General features: G+C 35.7%; 2 protein-coding genes across 16 annotated transcripts in view; one reads left to right on the top strand and one right to left on the bottom strand.

Annotated features, from left to right (window-relative positions):
- The window catches only part of LOC139958381 (ATP-citrate synthase-like), a 33,539-nt gene extending 16,271 nt beyond the window's left edge, over window positions 1–17,268 (top strand). The window contains exons 12-28 of one of the 2 annotated variants that reach the window (XM_071955408.1): window positions 779–808; window positions 3,926–4,063; window positions 4,780–4,886; window positions 6,041–6,209; window positions 6,722–6,826; window positions 7,217–7,413; window positions 7,757–7,838; window positions 8,577–8,687; window positions 9,135–9,262; window positions 11,163–11,256; window positions 12,796–12,950; window positions 13,624–13,774; window positions 14,172–14,315; window positions 14,603–14,716; window positions 15,145–15,227; window positions 15,370–15,446; window positions 15,900–17,268. In XM_071955408.1, the coding sequence (XP_071811509.1) occupies window positions 779–808; window positions 3,926–4,063; window positions 4,780–4,886; window positions 6,041–6,209; window positions 6,722–6,826; window positions 7,217–7,413; window positions 7,757–7,838; window positions 8,577–8,687; window positions 9,135–9,262; window positions 11,163–11,256; window positions 12,796–12,950; window positions 13,624–13,774; window positions 14,172–14,315; window positions 14,603–14,716; window positions 15,145–15,227; window positions 15,370–15,446; window positions 15,900–15,991 (1,977 nt within the window). In that variant the 3' untranslated portion in view covers window positions 15,992–17,268. The remainder of the gene's footprint in view (window positions 1–778; window positions 809–3,925; window positions 4,064–4,779; window positions 4,887–6,040; window positions 6,210–6,721; window positions 6,827–7,216; window positions 7,414–7,756; window positions 7,839–8,576; window positions 8,688–9,134; window positions 9,263–11,162; window positions 11,257–12,795; window positions 12,951–13,623; window positions 13,775–14,171; window positions 14,316–14,602; window positions 14,717–15,144; window positions 15,228–15,369; window positions 15,447–15,899) is intronic. The other variant, XM_071955409.1, reaches the window with a different exon arrangement.
- A 4-nt stretch (window positions 17,269–17,272) lies between these two features.
- Window positions 17,273–24,600, bottom strand: part of LOC139958382 (tRNA-queuosine alpha-mannosyltransferase-like) — a 42,448-nt gene continuing 35,120 nt past the window's right edge. For 10 of the 14 annotated variants that reach the window (XM_071955416.1, XM_071955419.1, XM_071955413.1 and 7 more), the window contains exon 2: window positions 17,273–24,290. In XM_071955416.1, coding sequence (XP_071811517.1) covers window positions 22,411–24,258 — 1,848 coding nt within the window. In that variant the 5' untranslated portion in view covers window positions 24,259–24,290 and the 3' untranslated portion in view covers window positions 17,273–22,410. The remainder of the gene's footprint in view (window positions 24,291–24,600) is intronic. The other 4 variants (XM_071955420.1, XM_071955424.1, XM_071955422.1 and 1 more) reach the window with 2 other exon arrangements.

Here is a 24,600-nt window from a genome sequence, read left to right as displayed (position 1 = left end):
AATACCAGCCCTAGAGGCCATCTAACTTTAAACCCCAGCTTAGAGGCCATGTAGCATATGTGAATACCAGCCCTAGAGGCCATCTAACTTTAAACCCCAGCTTAGAGGCCATGTAGCTTATGTGAATACCAGCCCTAGAGGCCATCTAACTTTAAACCCCAGCTTAGAGGCCATGTAGCATATGTGAATACCAGCCCTAGAGGCCATCTAACTTTAAACCCCAGCTTAGAGGCCATGTAGCATATGTGAATACCAGCCTAGAGGCCATCTAACTTTAAATGACCACAGCCTAGAGGCCATGTAGCTTATGTGAATACTAGCCCTAGAGGCCATCTAATATTAACCACATGTCTAGAGGCCATCTAGCTAATGTGAATACCAGCCTCTAGGCTGTGTAATTTTGGGAACACCAGCCTAGAGGCTGTGTAGCCTTAATTAACTAATGCCATCATTAACAATAGGTCACACATGGTCAAAACATTGCAAACACTGGTTCCTCATCACTTTGCAGAATGTTTCTAAATATATCCAAAGAAATTGAGTGCCATGTAAGCGTGTGAATACCAGCTATATACTCCTAGTATGTATTAATGCATCGCATGTCGGTTTGCCTGCTGATAAGTTTTGCAATGTTTTGTCCATACTTACCATATCTAGGATGCTGCTTCCTGTGAAATGATTTTGTAGCTTGTATTAAAATGAATTATAATGATTCTTTTATGTCATTAACCTTGATCTTGTCATGAAACATCGGTCCTATGCTTTATTTTCCCTACAGTCAGCCAACTTAACTGCTATGTCAGGAAGTGTGAGTAATATTAAGGCATGCCTAGAACTGCCATTTATATCAGTGTTGGCACTACACACCAGCACAGATGATTGAGACTTCCATTTGAACTGACTGGCCAGTATTTAGGAAGAACACACTACATGATGAATAGCCATGCTGTTTTCTTCATAGTAAATTCTTATACTAACTGGATATAAAATCAAATCAGTCTTTCTCAATTGGTTGCCAGTGATTCAAATGAAAGCTTCTAATGTCTTTTACACCTGTGGGCTTTGGTTTCTTTACTTGTAAAATACCATTTTGTTTGCATTTCTGCTGTTGTGTTTGACCTCATTTATTTTCAAAAATACTACAAAAAAGGATGAAAGAAAGTAAAATATTAGTGAGCAAAATAATAAGCAAAATAATTCTTCCACAGGGAGAACCATTTCAGTGTATGCACACAAAACATATTGATCAATGTGAACTGCTTGAAACCACTAGATGGAGACATTACATACTTTGTACAAATAGAAATGTTGCATTTGTAATACTTGTTGACAATGCCTTATTCCAGTTACTTGGTTTATTGCAGACTAACATAAGACAGCATTAAATGCCCTGTGAACAAACATCTTCTTTTCATCTTGCTGCTTTAGATCTTTCTAATTTCCTCTCATTTGCTTAGTTGTGAAAAATACACCGTTCTTGATTTTTTTTTTCTTCAGGAACTTTATTATGGAAGTTTTAGTTTGAAAGCTGAAGAATTGCTTCAAATATCAAAGCTAGCTTTAGAGCTCACCTGATTTGCTTTATGTAGTAAAATAGTTATAAATGTATATTTTCAGTGCTAACAGAACACTCACAAAGGCATGGCTGCACCTCTTATGTTTGCTAGAGTACATGACATGTTGATAAATGCAAGTGCTGCTTTCCAGGGGGTGGTGGTGTATGAGGTGGGGTTGGGGGGGGCTGGTAAAAGATGTATCTGTAGACTTTTCAGTTCAAGTACTAGTGGCAACCCTTTCCATATTTCTGTCTTCCTTCTTGAGGTATGCTTTTCCATTTGCTGTTATGTATTGTGGTATTATGGTGACATACTTAATTTCTCTGTACAAAATAAATCATTGCTGTGCATGCTCTATGTAATGGTTACACATATTGCTAATAAAATATTGTGGTTCAAATAGCACATTGCACCATTGTACTTTAAAGCAGTGCTTTTAATATTATCAGATTGCCAAAGTACCTGGTGAGAATAACTTTAGTGACTTGTTGTTTTTATGTTCCATTGAGGAGTAGGGTTAGTTTATGGCCATTATGGAGGAGAATAGTTTATGGCCATTGAGTAGGAGATTAGTTTATGGCCATCAAGGAGGGGAGTAGCTTATGGCCATTGAGGAGGAGATTAGTTTATGGCCATTGAATAGGAGGGTTAGTTTATGGCCATCGAGGAGGGGAATAGCGTATGGCCATTTAAGAGGAGATTAGTTTATGGCCATTGAGGAAGAGGGTTAGTTAATGGCCATTGAGGAGTAGGAGGTTAGTTTATAACCATTGAGTAGTAGGAGGTAAGTTTATGCCCATTGAGGAGTAGGAGGTTAGTTTATGGCCATTGAGGAGGAGGAGGAGGATGTTGGGTTATGGCCATTGAGGAGTAGGAGGTTAGTTAATGGCCATTGAATAAGAGGGTTAGTTTAAGGCTATTAATATTCCTCCAGAGTAAAAAGATCAGTTTTAATGGAGAGCAACAACACACCTTTAGCCAAACCAAACAGTTTTTACAAACAATAGATTTCCCAGATATGTTAATCACAAGCACAAAGTGATGCTGCAAGCTATCTAGTAAGCATTTGTTATGCTTGAAATATTTACTACAGATTACCTAGGATTAAGTCTTTCAATTGTGCCTGTAAATAGATTGGCCATTCTCCATCTGATTTCTCAACACAGTCTTATTATTGATTTACTTCATGAATATGTTTTTTTTTTTACAATTTTAAGTTTGCTGTACAAAGCTTTGAGACATTTCCTCACATGAGTGAGCTCACACTTTGCTTTATTTTGTTGCCAAAAGTCCTAACTCCTTTTAAGAATGTTGTGTCAATTGGTGGTAGTATTCTTAATGTGTGGTTTTATTCTCAGTATGTGGTTGTATTCTCAGTATGAAGTAGTATGCTCACTACATCATTGTAGTGTCAACTGGTGGTAGTATTCTTAATGTGTGGTTGTTTTCTCAGTATGTGGTAGTTTTCTCAGTATGTAGTAGTATGCTCACTACATCATTGTAGTGTCAACTGGTGGTAGTATTCTTAATGTGTGGTTGTTTTCTCAGTATGTGGTAGTTTTCTCAGTATGTGGTTGTATGCTCACTACATCATTGTAGTGTCAATTGGTGGTAGTATTCTCAATGTGTGGTTGTATTTTTAGTACATGGTTTTATTCTCAATTACAGTTGTACTTGCGTATTAGTCTTGCACTCCTGTCTTTTCACCTCTTTCTTTCAATATTAATATCTTTCTCTTGCTGGTTGTTGTTTTAAATGTTCTATAATGTATCACATCCTAACATTACTTAATCCAGGCTATAGAAGCATTGATTCTATTGTTAATGTGACCTTTCACCCAAAATTACTTTTAGTTTGTTGTGTTAACTGCATTTCTTTCTATTTTTTAGTACTAACTTTATTATTAGTAAAAAAAACCTTAAAGTACCTTGGTATAATCTAAAACATGAAATGCGTAGATTGTTTTCTTTCAGGTTCTTAATGCTTCATAAAGTTAAAACCTTTTGTCCTTGAAGTTTGTTTCAAAGAGTCTTGTGCTCTTTCAAAATTTTATTGAAGTAAGAATAAGCTCTAAACCATGTTAGCACCAACAGTGAATTTCAGTCAACGGGGATGTGGTTATTGCCTCATTTTAATTTCAATCAATGTGATTTCATCAAATTTTGTATTATCACAACAGCAAATTAAGGTACCTGGCAAGGCTGGTATCTGCTATTCCAACATTTTTTGATATTCGGATTTCACTGAAATAAATATTAAGTGACCTTCACCGTAACTTCTGCAGTAATTTCTACATCATTATATTCCAGTTGGTCTTGAGAACTTTTGTTTTACCATGGTTTTCACCAAAATGTTATTGTTTTGTTCAGTCTAGCAATCCACCAAGAAGAACCAGTTCCACATCTGAGCCAACAGCCACAGGAACTACTAATGGTGCAGCACCAAGCACCAGGCCAAAACACCAAACACCACTTGCTCAAAAACCCCTCTTTAAAAAGAGTTCCACAGTAAGTTGTTTCCAAGAGTATAACAATTTAGGACACTACTTGTGTTATGAATATTTTTTAAGCTTTATGCTTGATACTATGAATTTATAATATAGATTCTCGTGTTGGGCCAATAATCGTTATCGGCCTATGTTTGCAATATCGGTGGCAAACTGGTATCCTCATTGCCGATAATGACAAACAGGTATTGAACCCACTTCTTGTTACTTGCGACAATTTATTTAATCTGTTTTAGCCAATTGTTATTTTGATACATATTAGTTTATGACTTTTCCTGCAATTCGACCTCATTCTGGCTATTTTAATATATCAGTATCAGGCTGATATGGGGATTGGGGTATCAAATATCAGCCAAAACAGGTATTGGCAATATTGGCACAAAGTAATAAATTTAATGCATGTTTTTTGTCCCGTAGTTGCACTTAGTTTTTAATTCTGTTTGTGGAATGTAAAAGTGTAAATTTGTACTTTATTTCATCCAGTCTACTTCAAGACATGGATATTTATTCTCTCTGGAATAATGTAACATCTAGATTTTTTAGAAAATTTAGAAATTTTAAATTGGATTCAGGAACATGTTTTACATGTCCTTAAAAAGATATTCCTGATTAAAATATTGTGAAAGTCTAACCCTAATTTCATTTTATATTCCATGAATGTTGCCATTTTCAAGAACTTTAACCCAAATATTTTGGTACCAAATTTCTCCTTTTCAGTGTTTCATCTTTGGGATGCAGAACCGGGCTGTTCAGGGGATGTTGGACTTCGATCACTCCTGCCAAAGGGAAACTCCTTCTGTGGTGGCAATGATCTATCCATTCGTGTAGGTTTAAGATTCATATTTAAAGAATTAGGCAATGATCTATCCATTTGTTTAACAGCATTGACCTAATATCAGTTCAACCCTTACCCTAGACCTACCACACTTTAGTAGCAGAGGTTCATAGCCTAGTGTTGTATATGAACTTACCCTAGACCTACCACACTTTGGTAGTAGAGGTTCATAGCCTAGTGTTGTATATGAACTCACCCTAGATCTACCACACTTTAGTAGCAGAGGCTCATAGCCTAGTGTTGTATATGAACTTACCCTAGACCTAACACACTTGAGTAGCAGAGGCTCATAGCCTAGTGTTGTGTATGAACTTACCCTAGACCTACCACACTTTAGTAACAGAGGCTCATAGCCTAGTGTTGTATATGAACTCACCCTAGATCTACCACACTTTAGTAGCAGAGGCTCATAGCCTAGTGTTGTATATGAACTTACCCTAGACCTAACACACTTTAGTAGCAGAGGCTCATAGCCTAGTGTTGTATATGAACTTACCCTAGACCTAACACACTTGAGTAGCAGAGGCTCATAGCCTAGTGTTGTGTATGAACTTACCCTAGACCTACCACACTTTAGTAACAGAGGCTCATAGCCTAGTGTTGTATATGAACTCACCCTAGACCTACCACACTTTGGTAGTAGAGGTTCATAGCCAGTTTATATATGAACTTACCCTAGACCTAACACACTTTTGTAACAGGTTACCTTGCCTAGCTTTTGCATGCACTTACCATAGACCTACAACACTTTGGCAACAGAGGTTGCCTAGCCAAGCTTTGCATGTACATGATATCTTTAGCAGCATGTTTTGGTTTAAACATACTCAACTTTTGTAAAAAAAATGTATTGTCTTTATGAATGAAGACCCTATGCGAATTCCTCTCAAAATCAAATAAATTGTGGCAGCATGCATAACCTTAATGTTTATGGTTTAGAATTGTTTTACTTCATCAAAATGTTGCACAGTTACTATTAATATATTGTTTTAGTCATGCTGTTATCGTCTGCTTCTCTTAATAATCTTTATACCATGTTATGTATCTAAGTTGGCATTTAAATTTATTAAAATTTCTCTTTATATAATTTCTCTAATATGATTTCTCTTATATGATTTCTCTTTATATGATTTCTTATATTTTTAGTGGAGATCATAAACAGAAATTTTACTGGGGTCACAAGGAGATTTTAGTTCCTGTCTACAAGAGCATGGCTAAAGCCATGAAACTTCACCCTAAGACAGACATCATGATCAATTTTGCATCCCTGAGGTCAGCATATGACAGTACAGTAGAAACATTGCAGTTTCCACAGGTAAAAGAAAAGATGTATTAACAAACAAGAAACCATTCAGTACTACTTGTACAGTTGATTTACCTTAAAAGGGTTGAAAAAGTCTTGAAATAGAAATTGCTATTGTAGAAGCATGTGTGGATTGAATTATGATTGTATATACCATGTATAGTCTATGTATGTACTATGTATAGTCTATGTATATACCATGGGAGAGTGCAGGGATGTAAACTAACAATGACCTATTGCTTTCAATCTCCAATAAGCTATTGGTAGCTCTTATTTAGTCTTGCATTGTTTAGATATCTTTATGTGAAGCAAGAAAGAAGGAAAAAAAAAACAAATGCAAAGTTTAAAGGTTTGATTTTCCTATAAACTAACATTACATTAATGTTCAATAACTGAATGTTGATTATACCATGATTGTATGTTTGTTACAATGACTTTGAAGCTGAAGCTGATTTAAGAAGTTTACAGTGTTGCTGATAATTCAATCCTCCTGTCACCCTTCTTCTTTTTGTTGTCATTATTAGATCAGGACTATAGCAATTATTGCTGAAGGAATTCCAGAAAACAAAACCAGGCTCTTAGTTCAAACAGCCAAAGAGAAAGGAGTAACTATCATTGGTCCAGCAACTGTGAGTATTTCAATTCATAGCTTTATGTGACAGTATCCTAACCCCCCCCCCCCCCCCCCCCGCCCGACCACCTAATTTGAGTATGAGATATGAGGTGACAAGCATTCATTAAGTGAGTTATAAAGAGTTTCATCCAACTACATTTTCTTCAGTATGATTGTAACAGGTTATAATGTTTTCAGATACATGATATTGCGTTTGCTGTTTCTAATGTTGTGTCATAATTAGAACGTTTGTGTACAATAGCATGTGACCTCAATACCTTACTTCAGTAAGTACTTTGCTTTTGTCAAACTGCTGAAACAGTTCTACAGGTGAACCTATGAGTGGACAGAGTCTGGTATTAGATACTGTGTGACATTAGCTTTACAATGGATTGTGTCTTTGTAGGTGGGTGGTATCAAACCAGGCTGCTTCAAGATTGGTAACACTGGTGGAATGCTGGATAACATCCTCTCATCTAAGCTCTACCGTCCAGGGAGTGTCGCTTATGTATCTCGTTCTGGAGGAATGTCCAATGAACTTAACAATATCATTTCCAGAAATACTGATGGCGTCTTTGAGGGTGTGGCCATTGGTGGGGACAGGTAGGCTCCAATTGTCTGCTGCAATCTTCTCTACTCCGGCAATGCACTTGTGATGGATATGCTTTGAAAGAGGCATCCATGGATGTTGTCATACCAGGGGTGGAGGTGGGTGGTGGGAGCATGTATAGAGTATGTCATGTGGGAGATGGGAAAATGGGGATTTTACATTAGAAGCCTGTATAACAGGAATCAGTGTTGATGGTGTATTTAATCTCATCAATTCTGAAATTTAGTTACTAGTCATGTTATGTAGAATTAATGTCCATATTGATGATAGTTAATTTACATATCACTCAATAAACAACTGCTAATTTAAATAACATGTTACATTTCATACTTGCAGGTATCCTGGTACAACATTCTTAGATCATTTACTACGTTACCATGATGATCCAGCTGTGAAAATGTTGGTTCTTCTTGGAGAGGTATGACTTAACCATATTCATGATGATAAGGGGCATATTGATGATAAGGGCATACTGATGATAAGGGGCATAATGATGCACATGTGTGCTTCCTTCTACTTCACCTAACAGATTTTGTTGGGTTTCTCATGAGTAGTGAATTCTTTAAATTGTAAAGAACGTAAATTCCCAAGAGTAATTTTGAAATCTCAGAATGCTTATTTAATTACTTTTTCTTCAAATTTTAATTGAAGGTTCAGTAATTCTTTGGCTTATGCAGGTTCATTAGTCAATGCATATTTATAATTAAAATATGTTTTATTCATATCCTGGTTTTTGCATGTGAACTTAATAGTATATAACTGCTGGATTTGTTAAAGGGTAATACTTCATTTACTTATGCAACTCATTGTTATCTGAAATAGTATTGTTTCAAATTAATATGACAGTGTATGTTTCTTGGGGCTGCTAATGCTAGTAAAACCAAAGTACCTGCAAATATACCATCAAAATCAAAGGATCTTACTTTATCACTAAAACATGTTACTTTAAACAATAGTCAGTTCTTTGGTAAAGTTGTAGTAAGAAGCAGACAATGAACCCTAACTCAACAAATTAAGTAGAAGCTGGAAACATTGCTAGAAATGTTCTCATTTGATTCTATGCATTCAAGCTTTTTCATGTGATCATTTCATGTAATTTCTGACATCTGATGTTTCTTGTCCTGGCCTTCAACATTGTATTCTTCTTGACATTTAGGTTGGAGGTATTGAAGAGTATGAAGTCTGCAATGCCATTGAAAATGGTCGAATCAACAAACCCATTGTGGCTTGGTGCATTGGTACTTGTTCCACAATGTTTTCATCAGAGGTATGGGATTTTTTTTACAGCTAAGTCATAAGTTGCTTTTGCAAACTTGTTGCTTGTTTTCCTCTTAACCCTCCTATTCAAGTTAATCATCCCACTAATCCTAGTGTGGATTAGCCTTACAGTATCCCTAGATATTGTGGCTGGAGCAGAATCAATGATTGTGTTTGAAATGTTTGCCATCTTCAGCTGATATTACAGCTATTGTAAGTTATTCTTTTAATTCTGGTATCTGCGTGCTTCCGTGTCCACCAAACAAGTATGAAAAGACCAAATGGTTCAGCAGCAGAAGGTTTGGAAGTCACCTCGGTTTGCAGTGCCTTTGATCTATGTGAAAACCAAATGGTACTGTATGATTCAAACTTGTTAACAGCACCAACAGCAGAAAATGGTTGTAAAATGGATTGTTTTTGCAATGTTAATCTTTCTATTCTGGTTGCATTTATCTAGGTTCAGTTTGGTCATGCTGGTGCATGTGCTAATGCTGAAAGGGAGACATCCGGGGCCAAGAATCAAGCTCTGAGAGTGGCAGGTGCTTATGTACCCAGTAGCTTTGATGACTTGGATAAGAAGATCAAGTGAGTACACTATAGTGTGGTAAAACATTCTGTAACACAAAGCATGTCATAGTAACACATGATAACACATACTGTGGCATTGAAACATAAAATATGTCATAGTAACACATGATAACACATACTGTGGCATTGAAACATAAAGCATGTTATGGTAACACATGATAACATATACACAAAGCATGTCATGGTAACACTTGATAACACATACTGTGGCATTGAAACATAAAACATGTCATAGTAACACATGATAACACATACTGTGGCATTGAAACAAAGCATGTTATGGTAACACATGATAACACATACACAAAGCATATCATTGTAACACTTGATAACACATACTGTGGCATTGAAACAAAACATATCATAGTAACACACAATAACACATACTGTGGCATTGAAACATAAAGCATGTTATGGAAACACATGATAACACATACACAAAGCATGTCATAGTAACACATGATAACACATACTGTGGCATTGAAACATAAAGCATGTTATGGAAACACATGATAACACATACACAAAGCATGTCATAGTAACACATGGTAACACACACTGTGGCATTGAAACATAAAACATGTCATAGTAACACATGATAACACATACTGTGGCATTGAAACATAAAGCATGTTATGGTAACACATGATAACACATACTGTGGCATTGAAAAATAAAACATGTCAAAGTAACACATGATTACACATACTGTGGCATTGAAACAAAGCATGTTATGGTAACACATGATAACACATACTGTGGCATTGAAACATAAAGCATGTTATGGTAACACTTAATAACACATACACAAAGCATGTCATGGTAACACTTGATCACACATACACAAAGCATGTCATGGTAACACTTGATAACACATACTGTGGCATTGAAACATAAAACATGTCATAGTAACACATGATAATACATACTGTGGCATTGAAACATAAAGCATGTTATGGTAACACATGATAACACATATTGTGGCATTGAAACATAAAACATGTTATGGTAACACTTAATAACACATACACAAAGCATGTCATGGTAACACTTGATCACACATACACAAAGCATGTCATGGTAACACTTGATAACACATACTGTGGCATTGAAACGAAACATGTCATAGTAACACATGATAATACATGCTGTGGCATTGAAACATAAAGCATGTTATGGTAACACATGATAACACATATTGTGGCATTGAAACATAAAACATGTCATAGTAACACATGATAACACATACTGTGGCATTGAAACATAAAGCATGTTATGGTAACACTTGATAACACATACACAAAGCATGTCATGGTAACACTTGATAACACATACTGTAACAAAGCATGTCATGATAACACATACTGTGGCATTGTAACACAAAGCATGTCATAGTATCACATGATAATGCATACTGTGGTATTAACACAAAGCATGTTATGGTAACACATTATAACGCAGACTGTGACATTGTAAAACATGCTACAACATAAGGTGTCATGATTAGACTGTCGTAAAGACCTTTGACACTGCTTTGTGTTGTGCTAAATATGTTAGCTGTGTTGAGTTGATGCCTTCTATAAAGGAGATATATAAAATGCATAGTCAAAGAGATTGGCTATTGTTTAATGTTTCCTCCGATATCTCATTGCGACATTAATGGATGTTAAATTTAAAAACATTGAGATCAGCTAATGGCTTCCTTGTCCATCACTTGAAGGGTTTCTATGTCCTAGAAATAATAATAATAATATTTATAAATACATTTTTATAGTGCAAATTCTGCCAAGCATTCTAATGCGTTCTCCAATGGTTGTGCTTGGGACTGAGATTGGTACCAATTCAGTTTGCCTCATTAATTAAATTTGTATGTTGTAAATTTTGTTATTTCCATTAGTGAGGTTTATAATCAGCTTGTTGAAGAAGGAAAGATTGTCCCTCAGCCTGAGGTACCTCCACCTACAGTACCAATGGACTTCAACTGGGCAAGAGTAAGTCAGTATATCCTAATTATATCCATAGTTCTCCCTCTCTAGTCCACCTACAGTACCAATGGACTTCAACTGGGCAATAGTAAGTCAGTATATCCTAATTATATCCATAGTTCTCCCTCTCTAGTCCACCTACAGTACCAATGGACTACAACTGGGCAAGATTAAGTCAGTATATCCTTATTGTATCCATAGTTCTCCCTCTCTAGTCCATCTACAGTACCAATGGACTTCAACTGGGCAAGAGTAAGTCTGTATATCCTAATTATATCCATAGTTCTCCCTCTCTAGTCCACCTACAGTACCAATGGACTACAACTGGGCAAGAGTAAGTCAGTATATCCTAATTATATCCATAGTTCTCCCTCTCTAGTCCACCTACAGTACCAATGGACTTCAACTGGGCAATAGTAAGTCAGTATATCCTAATTATATCCATAGTTCTCCCTCTCTAGTCCACCTACAGTGCCAATGGACTACAACTGGGTAAGATTAAGTCAGTATATCATAATTATATCCATAGTTCTCCCTCTCTAGTCCACCTACAGTACCAATGGACTTCAACTGGGCAAGAGTAAGTCTATATATCCTCAATTTATCCATAAATCTCCCTCTCTAGTCCACCTACAGTACCAATGGACTTCAACTGGGCAAGAGTAAGTCTATATATCCTCAATATATCCATAGTTCTCCCTCTCTAGTCCACCTACAATACCAATGGACTTCAACTGGGCAAGAGTAAGTCTATATATCCTCAATATATCCATAGTTCTCCCTCTCTAGTCCACCTACAGTACCAATGGACTTCAACTGGGCAATAGTAAGTCAGTATATCCTAATTATATCCATAGTTCTCCCTCTCTAGTCCACCTGCAGTACCAATGGACTCCAACTGGGCAATAGTAAGTCTATATATCCTCAATATATCCATAGTTCTCCCTCTCTAGTCCACCTACAGTACCAATGGACTTCAACTGGGCAAGAGTAAGTCTATATATCCTCAATATATCCATAGTTCTCCCTCTCTAGTCCACCTACAGTACCAATGGACTTCAACTTGGCAATAGTAAGTCAGTATATCCTAATTATATCCATAGTTCTCCCTCTATACTCTGTCTACATTAAGCAACTTATAGCAGTTGATACAGTACTTTTGTCTTGACTGTGTGGATTGCACAGGATATTTGCATACTTTGAGACCACATTTTGAAGCTGACTGGGATGTGAGATTATGGTTTCTAGTAGAAATTTCATTGTAGGTATTTACAAGATTATAATTTCTTGCAGTTTGAACTTATTACCAATAAAGCATTAACTATATTTATGCTTTCTGGTTAGCAAACGATTTCCTTTCACAGATCAGCCTGTAAAGTACATTTTTCATTGTCTTAAGTTGGCCAGAGCATACTTCAACAAGTCTTAGATTACAGGTGTATACTTCATCTCATGTCCAGAGTAGTCTTTGAACATGCTAATGATTAAACCTGTTTATGCTGGTCATGAGAGTGATAATCCATTTTATATTTTACTTCTTGTTAGGAACTTGGCTTAATTCGTAAACCTGCATCATTTATGACAAGTATTGTGGATGAGAGAGGCCAGGAACTCCTCTATGGAGGTATGCCCATTTCAGATGTGTTTGAGAAAAATGTTGGGATTGGAGGTACCTTGTCTCTCCTTTGGTTCCAGAGAAGGTTGGTTTTCAGCTTGATTCATTTATAGAACAATATTATATTAGAAGTGCAAACAAACAGTGTCATGTAATGAGAGAAATGTATTTATTATCTGTTCAGTTACTGTAAATGCAGTTTGTCAGTTTCTATGAATTTGTGTTAACTTGGGTCAGTGAGTTAAATTTTTTCTGTGAAGGATTGGGATGGGGGAGGGGGGTGTGGTGGGGGTGGGGGAGGAGATAAGACTATTCCTCTCATTATCCTGCCTTTGTAGGTTATATTAGTACCACTTATTCACTATGATGGTTTTGTCTGTTCTTCTATTTTAGTGGCCAGCTTGGTTCTTATTGTGGACATCTGACTAAGCAGACAGATGGTTAATTATTGTTATTGAAGTCTGTTTCAGCATATTGGACTCTGCTTACAGATGGAGATCATTAGTGCATTTTGAAATCAGTTAGAATGGTACAAATGATGAATAATAGGTAACTCTGGCCTCCTGGTTTATGTGGCGTCCTATGTGTACCTCTAAGAACCAGCTTGCAGATACTGTCAAACTAGCCCAGGGAGTTTAGAATATTTTAGCTGTGGTAGTTGTAATAAGGATTGTTATAAAGCAGAGGGTTGTATATTGTAATTTCTTATATCCCCCAATCACTGGTAATCCTGAATACTCTTATGTTTGTTCCATCAGATTGCCTCCCTATGCTACTAAATTCCTTGAGATGTGTCTGATCATATCAGCTGACCATGGTCCAGCAGTGTCTGGGGCCCACAACTGCATCGTAACGGCCCGGGCAGGCAAGGATCTTATCTCATCCTTGTGTTCAGGACTCTTGACTATTGTAAGTTGACATTTGTTCAACAAAGAGTACTGAATGATTTAGTATTGGATACTATCCATGTCTGGGTGTATACATCACCCACAATAGAGCTTGGGCAGAAACACTCTCCATCTCAAGTCCCCTTGCATCAAGACTGTAACCTTGGTGGGTTCGTTCTGATCACATTAAGTTTATAAAGCTGACTTTTTTGTCATTGCAATGAATAACGCCATTAGAGATTGATGTTTTAACTACTACTGATATCTTGGCTAGGTCAGCATGCTGGTACCCTTCTCCCACTGCCAGATATTATGTATACACACTTCTGGTTGATTCCATTTTGTTGCTGAGCCTGCATTTGTTGGTTTCTTTGTTGATTGTCATTGTAGTTGAGTGGAATTGAATGATTTTCTTCCAGGGAGAAAGATTTGGAGGGGCATTAGATGGAGCTGCTAAACAGTACACAGAGGCTTATGACAGTGGGCTTATTCCAATGGAATTTGTCAATAAGATGAGAGCTGAACACAAGCTTATCATGGGAATTGGTCATAGAGTTAAATCTGTAAGTATAAATATGAACACTCATATTGCACAAGAATGTGGAGTAAATACAGTATTTAAATTTAAATGAATGTTACTTTTCTGGGATGTAGTTACTCATTAAATGCACTCTACAGCATTAATGATATTTCTCCCTTTCTTTGTTATCAGTATTCCTCCACAATATTTCAAAGGAATTGTTAACATTGCAAAGACACTGAAAAAGTGAAGATGGTTAATTTTATGCAGTGCACAAAAACAACTGAACATTCATTGCATAATCATCGCTATTGTTTTCACTTCTACTAGCTGAACAATCCAGACAAACGTGTGGTGATTCTGAAGGAGTATGCTCAAGCTAACTTTCCAGCAACTCCATTGCTAGATTGGGCTCTTAAAGTGGAGAAAATCACAACAGCTAAGGTAAATATCTCAAAGCCTATACCTATGAGTATGTTAAGGTGCATATCTACATTATAGAATGGTGTTTATGCTATATACATTGCTAAGCATGGTGAAGGTTTATTACTCTGTGTTAGTATAGTTGTTAGTTTAAATAATGAGTCACTGGAGAGGTTTTATGAGTTCTGCTTGTTGAGAGCAGTACTTAATTTAGTGTTCAATACTTTGCTGATAGATTTAATACAACAAACACCAAAGAGTGCATATGCTGCTGATTCCTGTTATTTAAATCAATTATTACATATGGTACCCTATGTAAAACATTGTAGTATGCATGAAATGTTTGGGTAGTTAAAGCCTGTGTGATGAAATTAACAGCATTATGGGTTGTTTTGATGCTGCATAAACAAAACTGAAAGCATACTTGTTTTACTTTCTGTCTTGAATAGAAACCAAACTTGATATTAAATGTGGATGGTGTCATTGGAGCTGCCATGGTAGACTTGCTGAGGAACTGTGGAGCTTTCACAAGGTAATTGTGAACAAATTACTATATTCACATCATAATCTTCATAGGAGTTATCTGATTACTAAATATGATCTGAGGTTCTGTGGAAGATATTGAGAAAGGCTGGAAGACAGGTGTGAAAATATTGATCTTTTATTTCTTACAGTGAAGAAGCAGCAGAGTATGTGGAGATGGGAACACTGAATGCCCTCTTTGTGCTTGGGAGGAGTATGGGTTTCATTGGTAAGCCTATGTATCTGTCTCTTTGTCTGTCAATTTACAACTATCTCTCTACAACTATCCATCTATCTACAACTATCTATATCTATCTACAACTATCTATCTACAACTATCTATATCTATCTACAACTAACTATCTATCTACAACTATCTATATCTATCTACAACTATCTATCTATCTACAACTATCTATATCTATCTACAACTATCTAAATCTATCTACAACTATCTATCTATCTACAACTATCTACTACTATCTAAATCTATCTACAACTATCTATCTATAACTATCTATCTATAACTATCTATATCTATCTATAACTATCTATCTATCTACAACTATCTATAATTGTCTGTCTGTCTGTCTATCATATTGTTACAACTATCATATTGTCACAACTATCATATTGTTACAACTATCACATTATTACATCTATCGTTTACTCACTTTCCTAGGTCATTATTTAGACCAAAGAAGACTGAAGCAGGGTCTGTACCGCCATCCGTGGGATGATATTTCTTACATCCTTCCAGAGTACAATGCATGATACATGAAAAACATTATTTCTGTTCACTGCTATCAGTACATATGACTGTTATTGAAGCAGTCAGTTTAGCTTTGTTTGTTCGGGTTTGTAAGGTGGTAAGGGGTGGAGGGGGGGGGCGAGAATCTTAGGTACCTCTTCCGTTGATGGTCCTACAATTGTACAAATGATCACAGTTTAATCACACTTATTTCAATCAGTTGAATACTCTTTCATTGTTTTTAAAAGTATAAAAGAAGGTGAATCTTAGGACATACTTTGCAATGCTAGTATGATGTTGCTACAGGTACAGTACCTTCACAATTTGTTTAGTTTTATTGTTATAGCAACTGATAGTTACAAAGTAACATTCCTCAACAAAACTGCTTTTTCTTAGCTATTCCTCTAACGTTACAGTATTCATTCCAGAGGCAATCATAAACTCCCTCAATTAATCGTTGCACCTTCTATATTAAGAAATGCCTAATCCAGTAAAATTGTTGAGTTTCCTTCAGCTTAACGGTAAGAAGGGACAGTCTGGTGTGAGACTATTTAAATATACTTTACTTAATTTTATAGTATTCATTCCAGAGGCAATCATAAACTCCCTCAATTAATCGTTGCACCTTCTATAGTAAGAAATGCCTAATCCAGTAAAATTGTTGAGTTTCATTCAGCTTAACGGTAAGAAGGGACAGTCTGGTGTGAGACTATTTAAATATAGTTTACTTAATTTTGATACTACATCTTGTGAGCCTAATTGCTCCTTTTCTGTCATCTATATTGTTCTCTGTAATTCTGTGGATTAAATAATACCAGTAGGTAATTTAAGAGTATCAGTAATAGTTTTTAGTTTCATTTTTGAAATTGTCATACCATTCCAGGATGGAAGTATAACCATGTATAATTATTCTGTATTAGACAAACTTGTGTGACTGTTACCTAATCAGCCACCAGGCATCAGACTATCCAGGTTTCAGACTGTTACCTAATCATCCACCAGGCATCAAACTATCCAGGTTTCAGACTGTTACCTAATCATCCACCAGGCATCAGACTATCCAGGTTTCTGGAATATGATGGCTTTTTCAGATCAAGGTTATCCTGGTTTTCATTGATGGATATAATATATACATAATGGAATCTGTTTTAGGGCTTTGTTAAATTACTTTGAAAATCTCATTACTTGTGACGGATTTAAAATTGGTAACATTAAGGCCGGTGGGATCACCCTTCCTTATGTTAAATGTGCAATTGTCATTTTTCAATTCATTGAATGAATAAATTCTAGAATATCAATACGAATCTGTTACCTTGTTTTATTTGATACTATTTTGTGTCTCTGACCGTGCATTACCTTGATGATAGAAGTTGAGAAAGCTAACACTTCCACCACCCATAACTTGCATGAACTGTATACTGAAACAGACACTTATACATCATACATCCTCATTCATCTTACAAACACACTTACAAACTCACACATCTTCATACATCATACCATACAAAATTAAATCCTCATACCATACAAACACATCATACAAACTCATACATACAAACATACATCAGACAAACTCACACATCTTCATACATCATACCATACAAACTCATACATCTTACAAATGTACAAACAAACATCCATCATCAAAAAATATATACAAAATCATACATACTCATACATCATACAAACACATACAAACTTGTAAATTATACAAACTCACACATCCTGGTACATCATACAAACTCATACATACAAACATACATCATACAAACTCATACATCAGAGAAAGCAGCCACAACTGCTCATACAAACTCCTACATCATTCAAACACAACAAAAATGATACAAACTTGTATATCATACAAACTCATACTTCCTGGTACATCATACTAACTCATACATTCCCAAACACATACAAACATACATGATACAAACATACATCAGAGAAAGTAGCCACAACTGCTAACTTCCACCTACACATGATTTTGTGATTCTAGCCACAAAATAAAGTTGTCATACATTATATAAAGTTAGGTAGGTTGGGGAAACTTCAACTGGAATGCTTAAAATGTATTCGAAACACGCATTTTCATACCTTTTCAAGCCTTAATAAATAGTAAAACGCTATAATACAACATAAATTGTATTATAATTGTTTGGAGAAGAAGCAGTTGGACTGGCCACATATTGATAAAATTATCAGCTTTAGCAAATCTGACAAAATGTCTACTGACAAGATATTACCAGAAAAGTGGATGACAAGTGAATTGTAGGCTAATGGCGTTAGTCCAACAAGCCGCTGCGCTGCACAAAACACCATGTTAAAAACATGATTTCTGTGTACCTACATCTTGACAAAAATTCAGACTTATTCTTTTCTTGACAAAATGACAAAACTACAATATTTGTGGAGTTATATCTAGAATATAATATAATACTTTAAGTGATAATAATGATAACTTAAATTTAACCGACAATGGATCTCCAAATTCACAATATATTGCAATTACAGATCTCTCCACTAAATTATGTAATTCTGCCACAATTAGCTTTATTCACATAAATAGCCGCAGTTTATGGAAAAACCATGATCATATAAGTCAATTACTTTCACAGTGTCCATTTGATATTGTAGCTATAACTGAAACTTGGTTAGAGCCTAATACACCAGTACAAATGTTGTCCATTCCTAATTATAACTTCATTAATCGTGATAGACCTAACAAAAGAGGTGGTGGTGTTGGATTTTATATTGCAAGCCATATTAATTATATTATTCGGGATGACCTAATGCACAATTCTAATAATTTTGAATCAATGTTTGTTGAAATAATCTCAAATAAGAGTAAAAATACTATTGTTGGTGTAGTTTATCGTCCCCCAGCAAACTCAATACCGACTTTCATCGAGGACCTATCTCCTTTATTAGATACTATTAATAACACGAATAAAAACATAATCCTACTGGGTGATTTTAATATAGATTTATTAAAGTATGGTACCGACAATACTACAACGAATTTCCTAGATATATTGTACTCATCTTCTTTTTTACCATTGATTACAAAACCCACTCGCATTATTGAAAATTCTGCAACTTTGCTGGATAATATTTTTTGCAATAATTTAATCGGTTCATTTACTTCGGGTATTTTACTTTCTGACATAAGTGATCATTTACCAGTCTATTACATTCAAAGTTTAAATCAACCTACTAACTCTGGCAATAACCATTCTGTATTTTATAAAAGGAAAATTACACCTACAAGTTTGTTTAACCTAGTTGCAGAACTTGATTGTCTAGATTGGGAATGGCTATATTCAACAAACGATGTTGACATATCTTATGATGGTTTTATCAATACATTCTTACTTATTTATAATAAGCACTGCCCTTTACAAAAAGTTACTTCTAAGAATAGACGACTTTCATCACCGTGGCTAACAAGAGGTGTTTTGAAATCTATTCGACATAAGAATAATTTATTTAAGAATTATATAAAAAATCCTACTCCTGAAAATAAAGTCAAATATTCAGTCTACAGAAATCAAACAACCAGTGTTACCAGGAAGGCTAAAGAATTATATTACCTTAATATGTTTGAGAATAATAAAAACAATTTGAATAAAACATGGAAAATAATTAATAAACTAATTACAGACAATTCTAAGTTACACAAAATTTCAAAGATTAATCACAATGGAAGCGTTTTGACTAATGACAATGATATTGCAAACGCATTTAACGATTTCTTTACACTAATTGGTCCTTCCCTGGCTGAGAAAATTCCTACTTGTAATGCGGTGTTTAATGATTTCCTAAGAGGCTCTTGTACAAATTCTTTATTTTTGTCTCCTAGTAATCCTTCAGAAATTATCAATATTATCAGTAAACTTAAGAGGAATTCTGCATCTGGGTTTGACGGTATATCAGTACGCATTCTACAATCTATTTCACATGTTATTGCCCGGCCATTATCTCATATTTTTAATATTTCACTATCAACTGGTATATTCCCAAATTCTGCCAAACTTGCTAGAGTAACACCTATATTTAAGACAGGTAAAACTGATGAATTGTCAAATTATAGACCAATTTCAGTACTCACTTCTCTATCTAAAATAATTGAGAAAATTATCTACTCCAGAACTATAACTTTTCTAAATAGCAACAACATAATTTCCGATAATCAGTATGGTTTTCGTCAAAATCGTTCAACTAGTATGGCTGGCCTTGACGTCATTGATTTTATTACTACTGGTTTTAATAATAAGCAGTCTACCCTTGGAATATTTATAGACCTATCAAAAGCTTTTGATACGGTCAATCATGATATATTATTAAACAAACTAAGTCATTATGGGATTAGGGGACTTGCGTTACAGTTGTTTCGAAATTACCTATCAGATCGTAAACAGAGTGTTATTATTGGTGAACACGTTTCAGCTTATTGTAATATAACTTGTGGTGTTCCTCAGGGATCTATTCTAGGACCGCTCCTTTTTCTCATTTATATCAATGATCTCCCTAATTGTTCAAGTATTCTTAAATTTTGTCTTTTTGCTGATGACACTAGCATACTATTTAAGAATAATGATTTGAATGCATATAATCGTATTTTAAATAATGAACTTTCTGCTATTGCAGATTGGTTTTGTGCTAATAAGTTGTCTCTTAATGTCAATAAAACTAACTTTATAGTTTTTCACACTTACCATTCCACCAAACCCAAACTAAAACTTATCTTGAACAATACAATTATATATGAAACAGAAAACGTTAAGTTCCTTGGAGTTCAACTTGACCCACTCTTAAGCTGGAAAACCCACATTGATTATATTTGTACTAAAGTGTCTAAGACGATTGGCATTCTTTATAAAATTAGGTTTCAGGTTCCTCATCAGGTATTGTTATCCCTTTATTATACATTGGTTTATCCTCATCTTTCGTACTGTAATATTCTCTGGGGCAATGCGCATACTGTTCATCTGAATAGACTATTTGTGCTCCAAAAGAAGTTGATACGACTGATTAGCAAATCAGATTATCTTAGTCATACTACTCCTATTTTTAAGAATTTAAGTATCTTAACAGTTTTTGACATATATCAACTCCAACTTGGAAGCTTTGTTTTCAAATATCTTCATGATTTACTTCCACCTCCGTTTAAGTCTTTTTTTAATTTAAATAATCAACTCCATAGTTATAACACTAGACACTCAACTGCCATTCATTTGGATTACCCACGATTAGTTTTAAATACTAAGTCTGTAAGATTTACTGGTGCCACATTTTGGAATACTCTCGAACCCAAACTTAAAAAATCACCAACCTTATCAATATTCATAAAGCAACTGAAGCTATATTTGTTAAACAATGATTTGTAATATATGCGTTAAAGTTATCACATTTAATAATGCTACTTATGCTTCCCGTTTGGGAAGTGGGGGAGGGGGGGGGGGGTAGTTAGCGTATTGTATATAATTTGTTCATGGTGAATCTGCACTTTATGAGTGTATAAGCGTAGCTTTTTCAGATTTTCCATGCTTTTTTTCTTTCTTTGACATTGGTATTATACATTATTGTGAATGTAATTGTAAAAAAAGAAAAAAAGTGAAATAAACGAAACGAAATATCCAAATTAAGATACACTTACCAAGATCTGCAATATTTGTGGAGTTATATCTAGAATATCCAAACTTAAAATACACTTACCAAGGTCTTAACAGTGACAGGTATCAGGGATGGCATTTGCTGACCACAATACAAATTTTGTAAACCCAAATTTTGGTTATAGATTCTAAGTTCTGTTTTATTTGCACAAAAAGGCCATAAACCTGCAAGCTTCCAAAGACTGAACTGATCTCTAAATTATAATTGTAATTTGGATATCCCTAGATATATCAAACTACTATTGACCCATTTTGGGTACATCAAATTTGAATATATTTCATTCAATTTTAAATGTTGCAGAATAAATTGTGACTTTCTCAAAATGAGTTATATGAAATGAGAGGTTACCTTCAAATCAATTCTGGATATCACCAGATAAGTTTGGCATTCATAAACCCAGGAAATCATGATATGATTTTGGATGAATTATCTCTTCTGTACTCAGATATCTGATAAAGCTCATCGATTCCCAATAAATAAATAAATAAATAAAAATGTAATTCAATATAAATCAACAATGCTCATTTGGCAATTCATTCCTGTTATTCATAGCTCGCTTTTCTTCTTTTTTTAAATTTTTCATGGAAAGATTTTCCGGGAGATATTTACATTATGTTTCATATATAATTCAGCAGATATACTTAAATTGCGGCTTATCGCTGCATATATTTTGACAACGTTGTTTGTTTTCTAATGCTGCCTCCCATCCCCAGCCCCCATACCAATAACTATTTAACTAATGTTCTAAAGTATACTTGTTGTTCAAGACCTAGACTTTCTTAAGCAGACTTTTGCTCAGTCTGTGCCAATCATCCACAGAGAATTGACCATCCTGACATTTTATGTACGTGGTCAATTCAAACTCCTCCGGTATTTTACACATTCGTAACATAATCGGGATCAAGCTCACGTGGTTACGTGTTAAACTCTCAGCGTGTGATTTTTGCACTTCAAACTTACACCAAGGGTCGTTGAGAGAATCTGGGCTGATAATGACTAATATTTTAGCTGATTTTCGGATTGATGTGCTAATGTTTGCAGCTATAGCCTTTCCACATTCATAGTCGCGATATCGGATGCAGCCTTTGAGCTCAAGTTCTCTTTCTAATTTACGAAAGAAAAAAAGTGTCCATTTGTGGTCAATGTGCGAAAAGCTGACAAAAAAGTCATATTTGTAGACTGAATGGTGATTGGGAAGAGACATGTAGGGATGACCTATCGGTGATAGTGGGTGGCGCTCTTCAGATAATATATTAACGAATCCAAGCCTCTCTTCCCCAGAGTAGTTGAATCTTTCCAAGTCACATTCAAATCCCTGACAATTGATACCATGCCCGTGAAAAGCCTCTTCAATTGCATTCGCGTGTCTGCTAAGGTGTATTTCAACTTCCCTGGCCTTTTCCTCTTGCTTTGAAGCTCCAGTGGGTTCATGAATGGCTCTCAGACAAAGTGCCCACCTACGATGGGTTACTGCAGGGTTGAAGTTATCGTCAGAGGCTGATCTTGCTGCACGACTGAACTGATGGAGAGCTGCGTGGTAATTACCTCGCAAGTACAAAACATAACCTAAATCAGAAAAGTCTGCGTGCACTTGTTTAACTTGGATTGCAGATTCGAAGTCTTGCTGTGCTTCTACAAGGTAACTATCATGTCTTTCCTTGGTTCTGATACCATCCTCGTATACAGCAAGGTTTAGGAGGCCTCGATGTCTGTACGCAAACCAAGATTTCTCTTGTTTAAGAGAGGCGTCCAGCAACGTCCTCGCTCTTTCAAATTCCTTCAATTTGACCATTTCCGCCCCGACACGACGAAGCACTATTGGATGAGTTGGCTGAAGACTGAGAGCTTTGTTGAAGCAATCCAATGCATTTAAGTAGTGTAACTGTGTTTCTTCTGTGAGCGAAACCTCAAACTTTCGACTTCGTTGATTCTGCAGTAATATTCCAAGAAAAACCCAAGCTAAGGCCGTATTACCGGGAAAGGAACTGTTCGTTTGGATGACTGCATAGAAACAGCGAGCCGCTTCACGAAAGCCTGCTTCTAGAGCTGCTTCGGCACCATGCCCCACAATTAACTGACAGTCCTTTCTATAAAGAGCTAATCCGAAATCAAACAGCCACTCACTCTTTTCTCTTTCTTCTACATCCTTTGCTATTTCAACGGCTTTCTTAATGAACGGAATGTACGTGAATTTACGCTTATCTTGTTCAAAGTGTCGAATACTGTGGGCACGATCGAAATACGCACGCGCACGGAGCAACGGACTTTTCCTCTTCACAACTTTTCTTAGGCGACATTCATATTCTCTGTGTTCAGCAAGTCGAGACTGCCGATAACAGAGAACGGCTAGGTTTCCTAGAGTACAAATGTTTTCGCTGTCTATCTCTAAAAGGCCTCTAAATATGGTTTCTGCCGTAGATTCGTCCTCTAGCATATAGCGGACAAATCCCTTGAGATTAAGCAGTGCACAATAGTAGCTTGGCAACTCTGTGTAGTCTACGACCCTGTCTTTAATCACTGTCCAACTCAAGCTGAGATTCTCTTTAGACAGATTGCGCAGTTCCGCCCATGTTAGGTGGCATCCTTGCTCTCCGATGACGTCAGCACCAATTTCCATAATTTCGAGGAGCGCCACGCACTCTGCATCATCTAAAATGAAAGAAAAGCGAATAACGTAATGAGGATTTCCTTCGTGAATTGTGTTTCCCTAAATTCATGTTAGGTATTTATTTTATGAATTTTAGTGTTTGCAAGCCGAAGTATAAAATCAATAAACACACATGTACACATTCAAAACGGCCACGTACTGTAGATTTCTTAGGCAAGGAATGAAACCACTTTATACACTAAAACTCAACATGTAATGACAAGAACCGTTCTGACACTCTTCCTTCAGTCCACTAAAATTGTTGTATGTCATTGTATATTTCTCTTCTTGGAAGCGACCCATCAGACACCT

Source organism: Apostichopus japonicus, chromosome 18, assembly GCF_037975245.1.
Source record: "Apostichopus japonicus isolate 1M-3 chromosome 18, ASM3797524v1, whole genome shotgun sequence".
Taxonomy (NCBI): domain Eukaryota; kingdom Metazoa; phylum Echinodermata; class Holothuroidea; order Aspidochirotida; family Stichopodidae; genus Apostichopus; species Apostichopus japonicus.
Note: the sequence above shows the minus strand (reverse complement) of the source record. Positions and strands in the feature narration are given on the sequence as shown.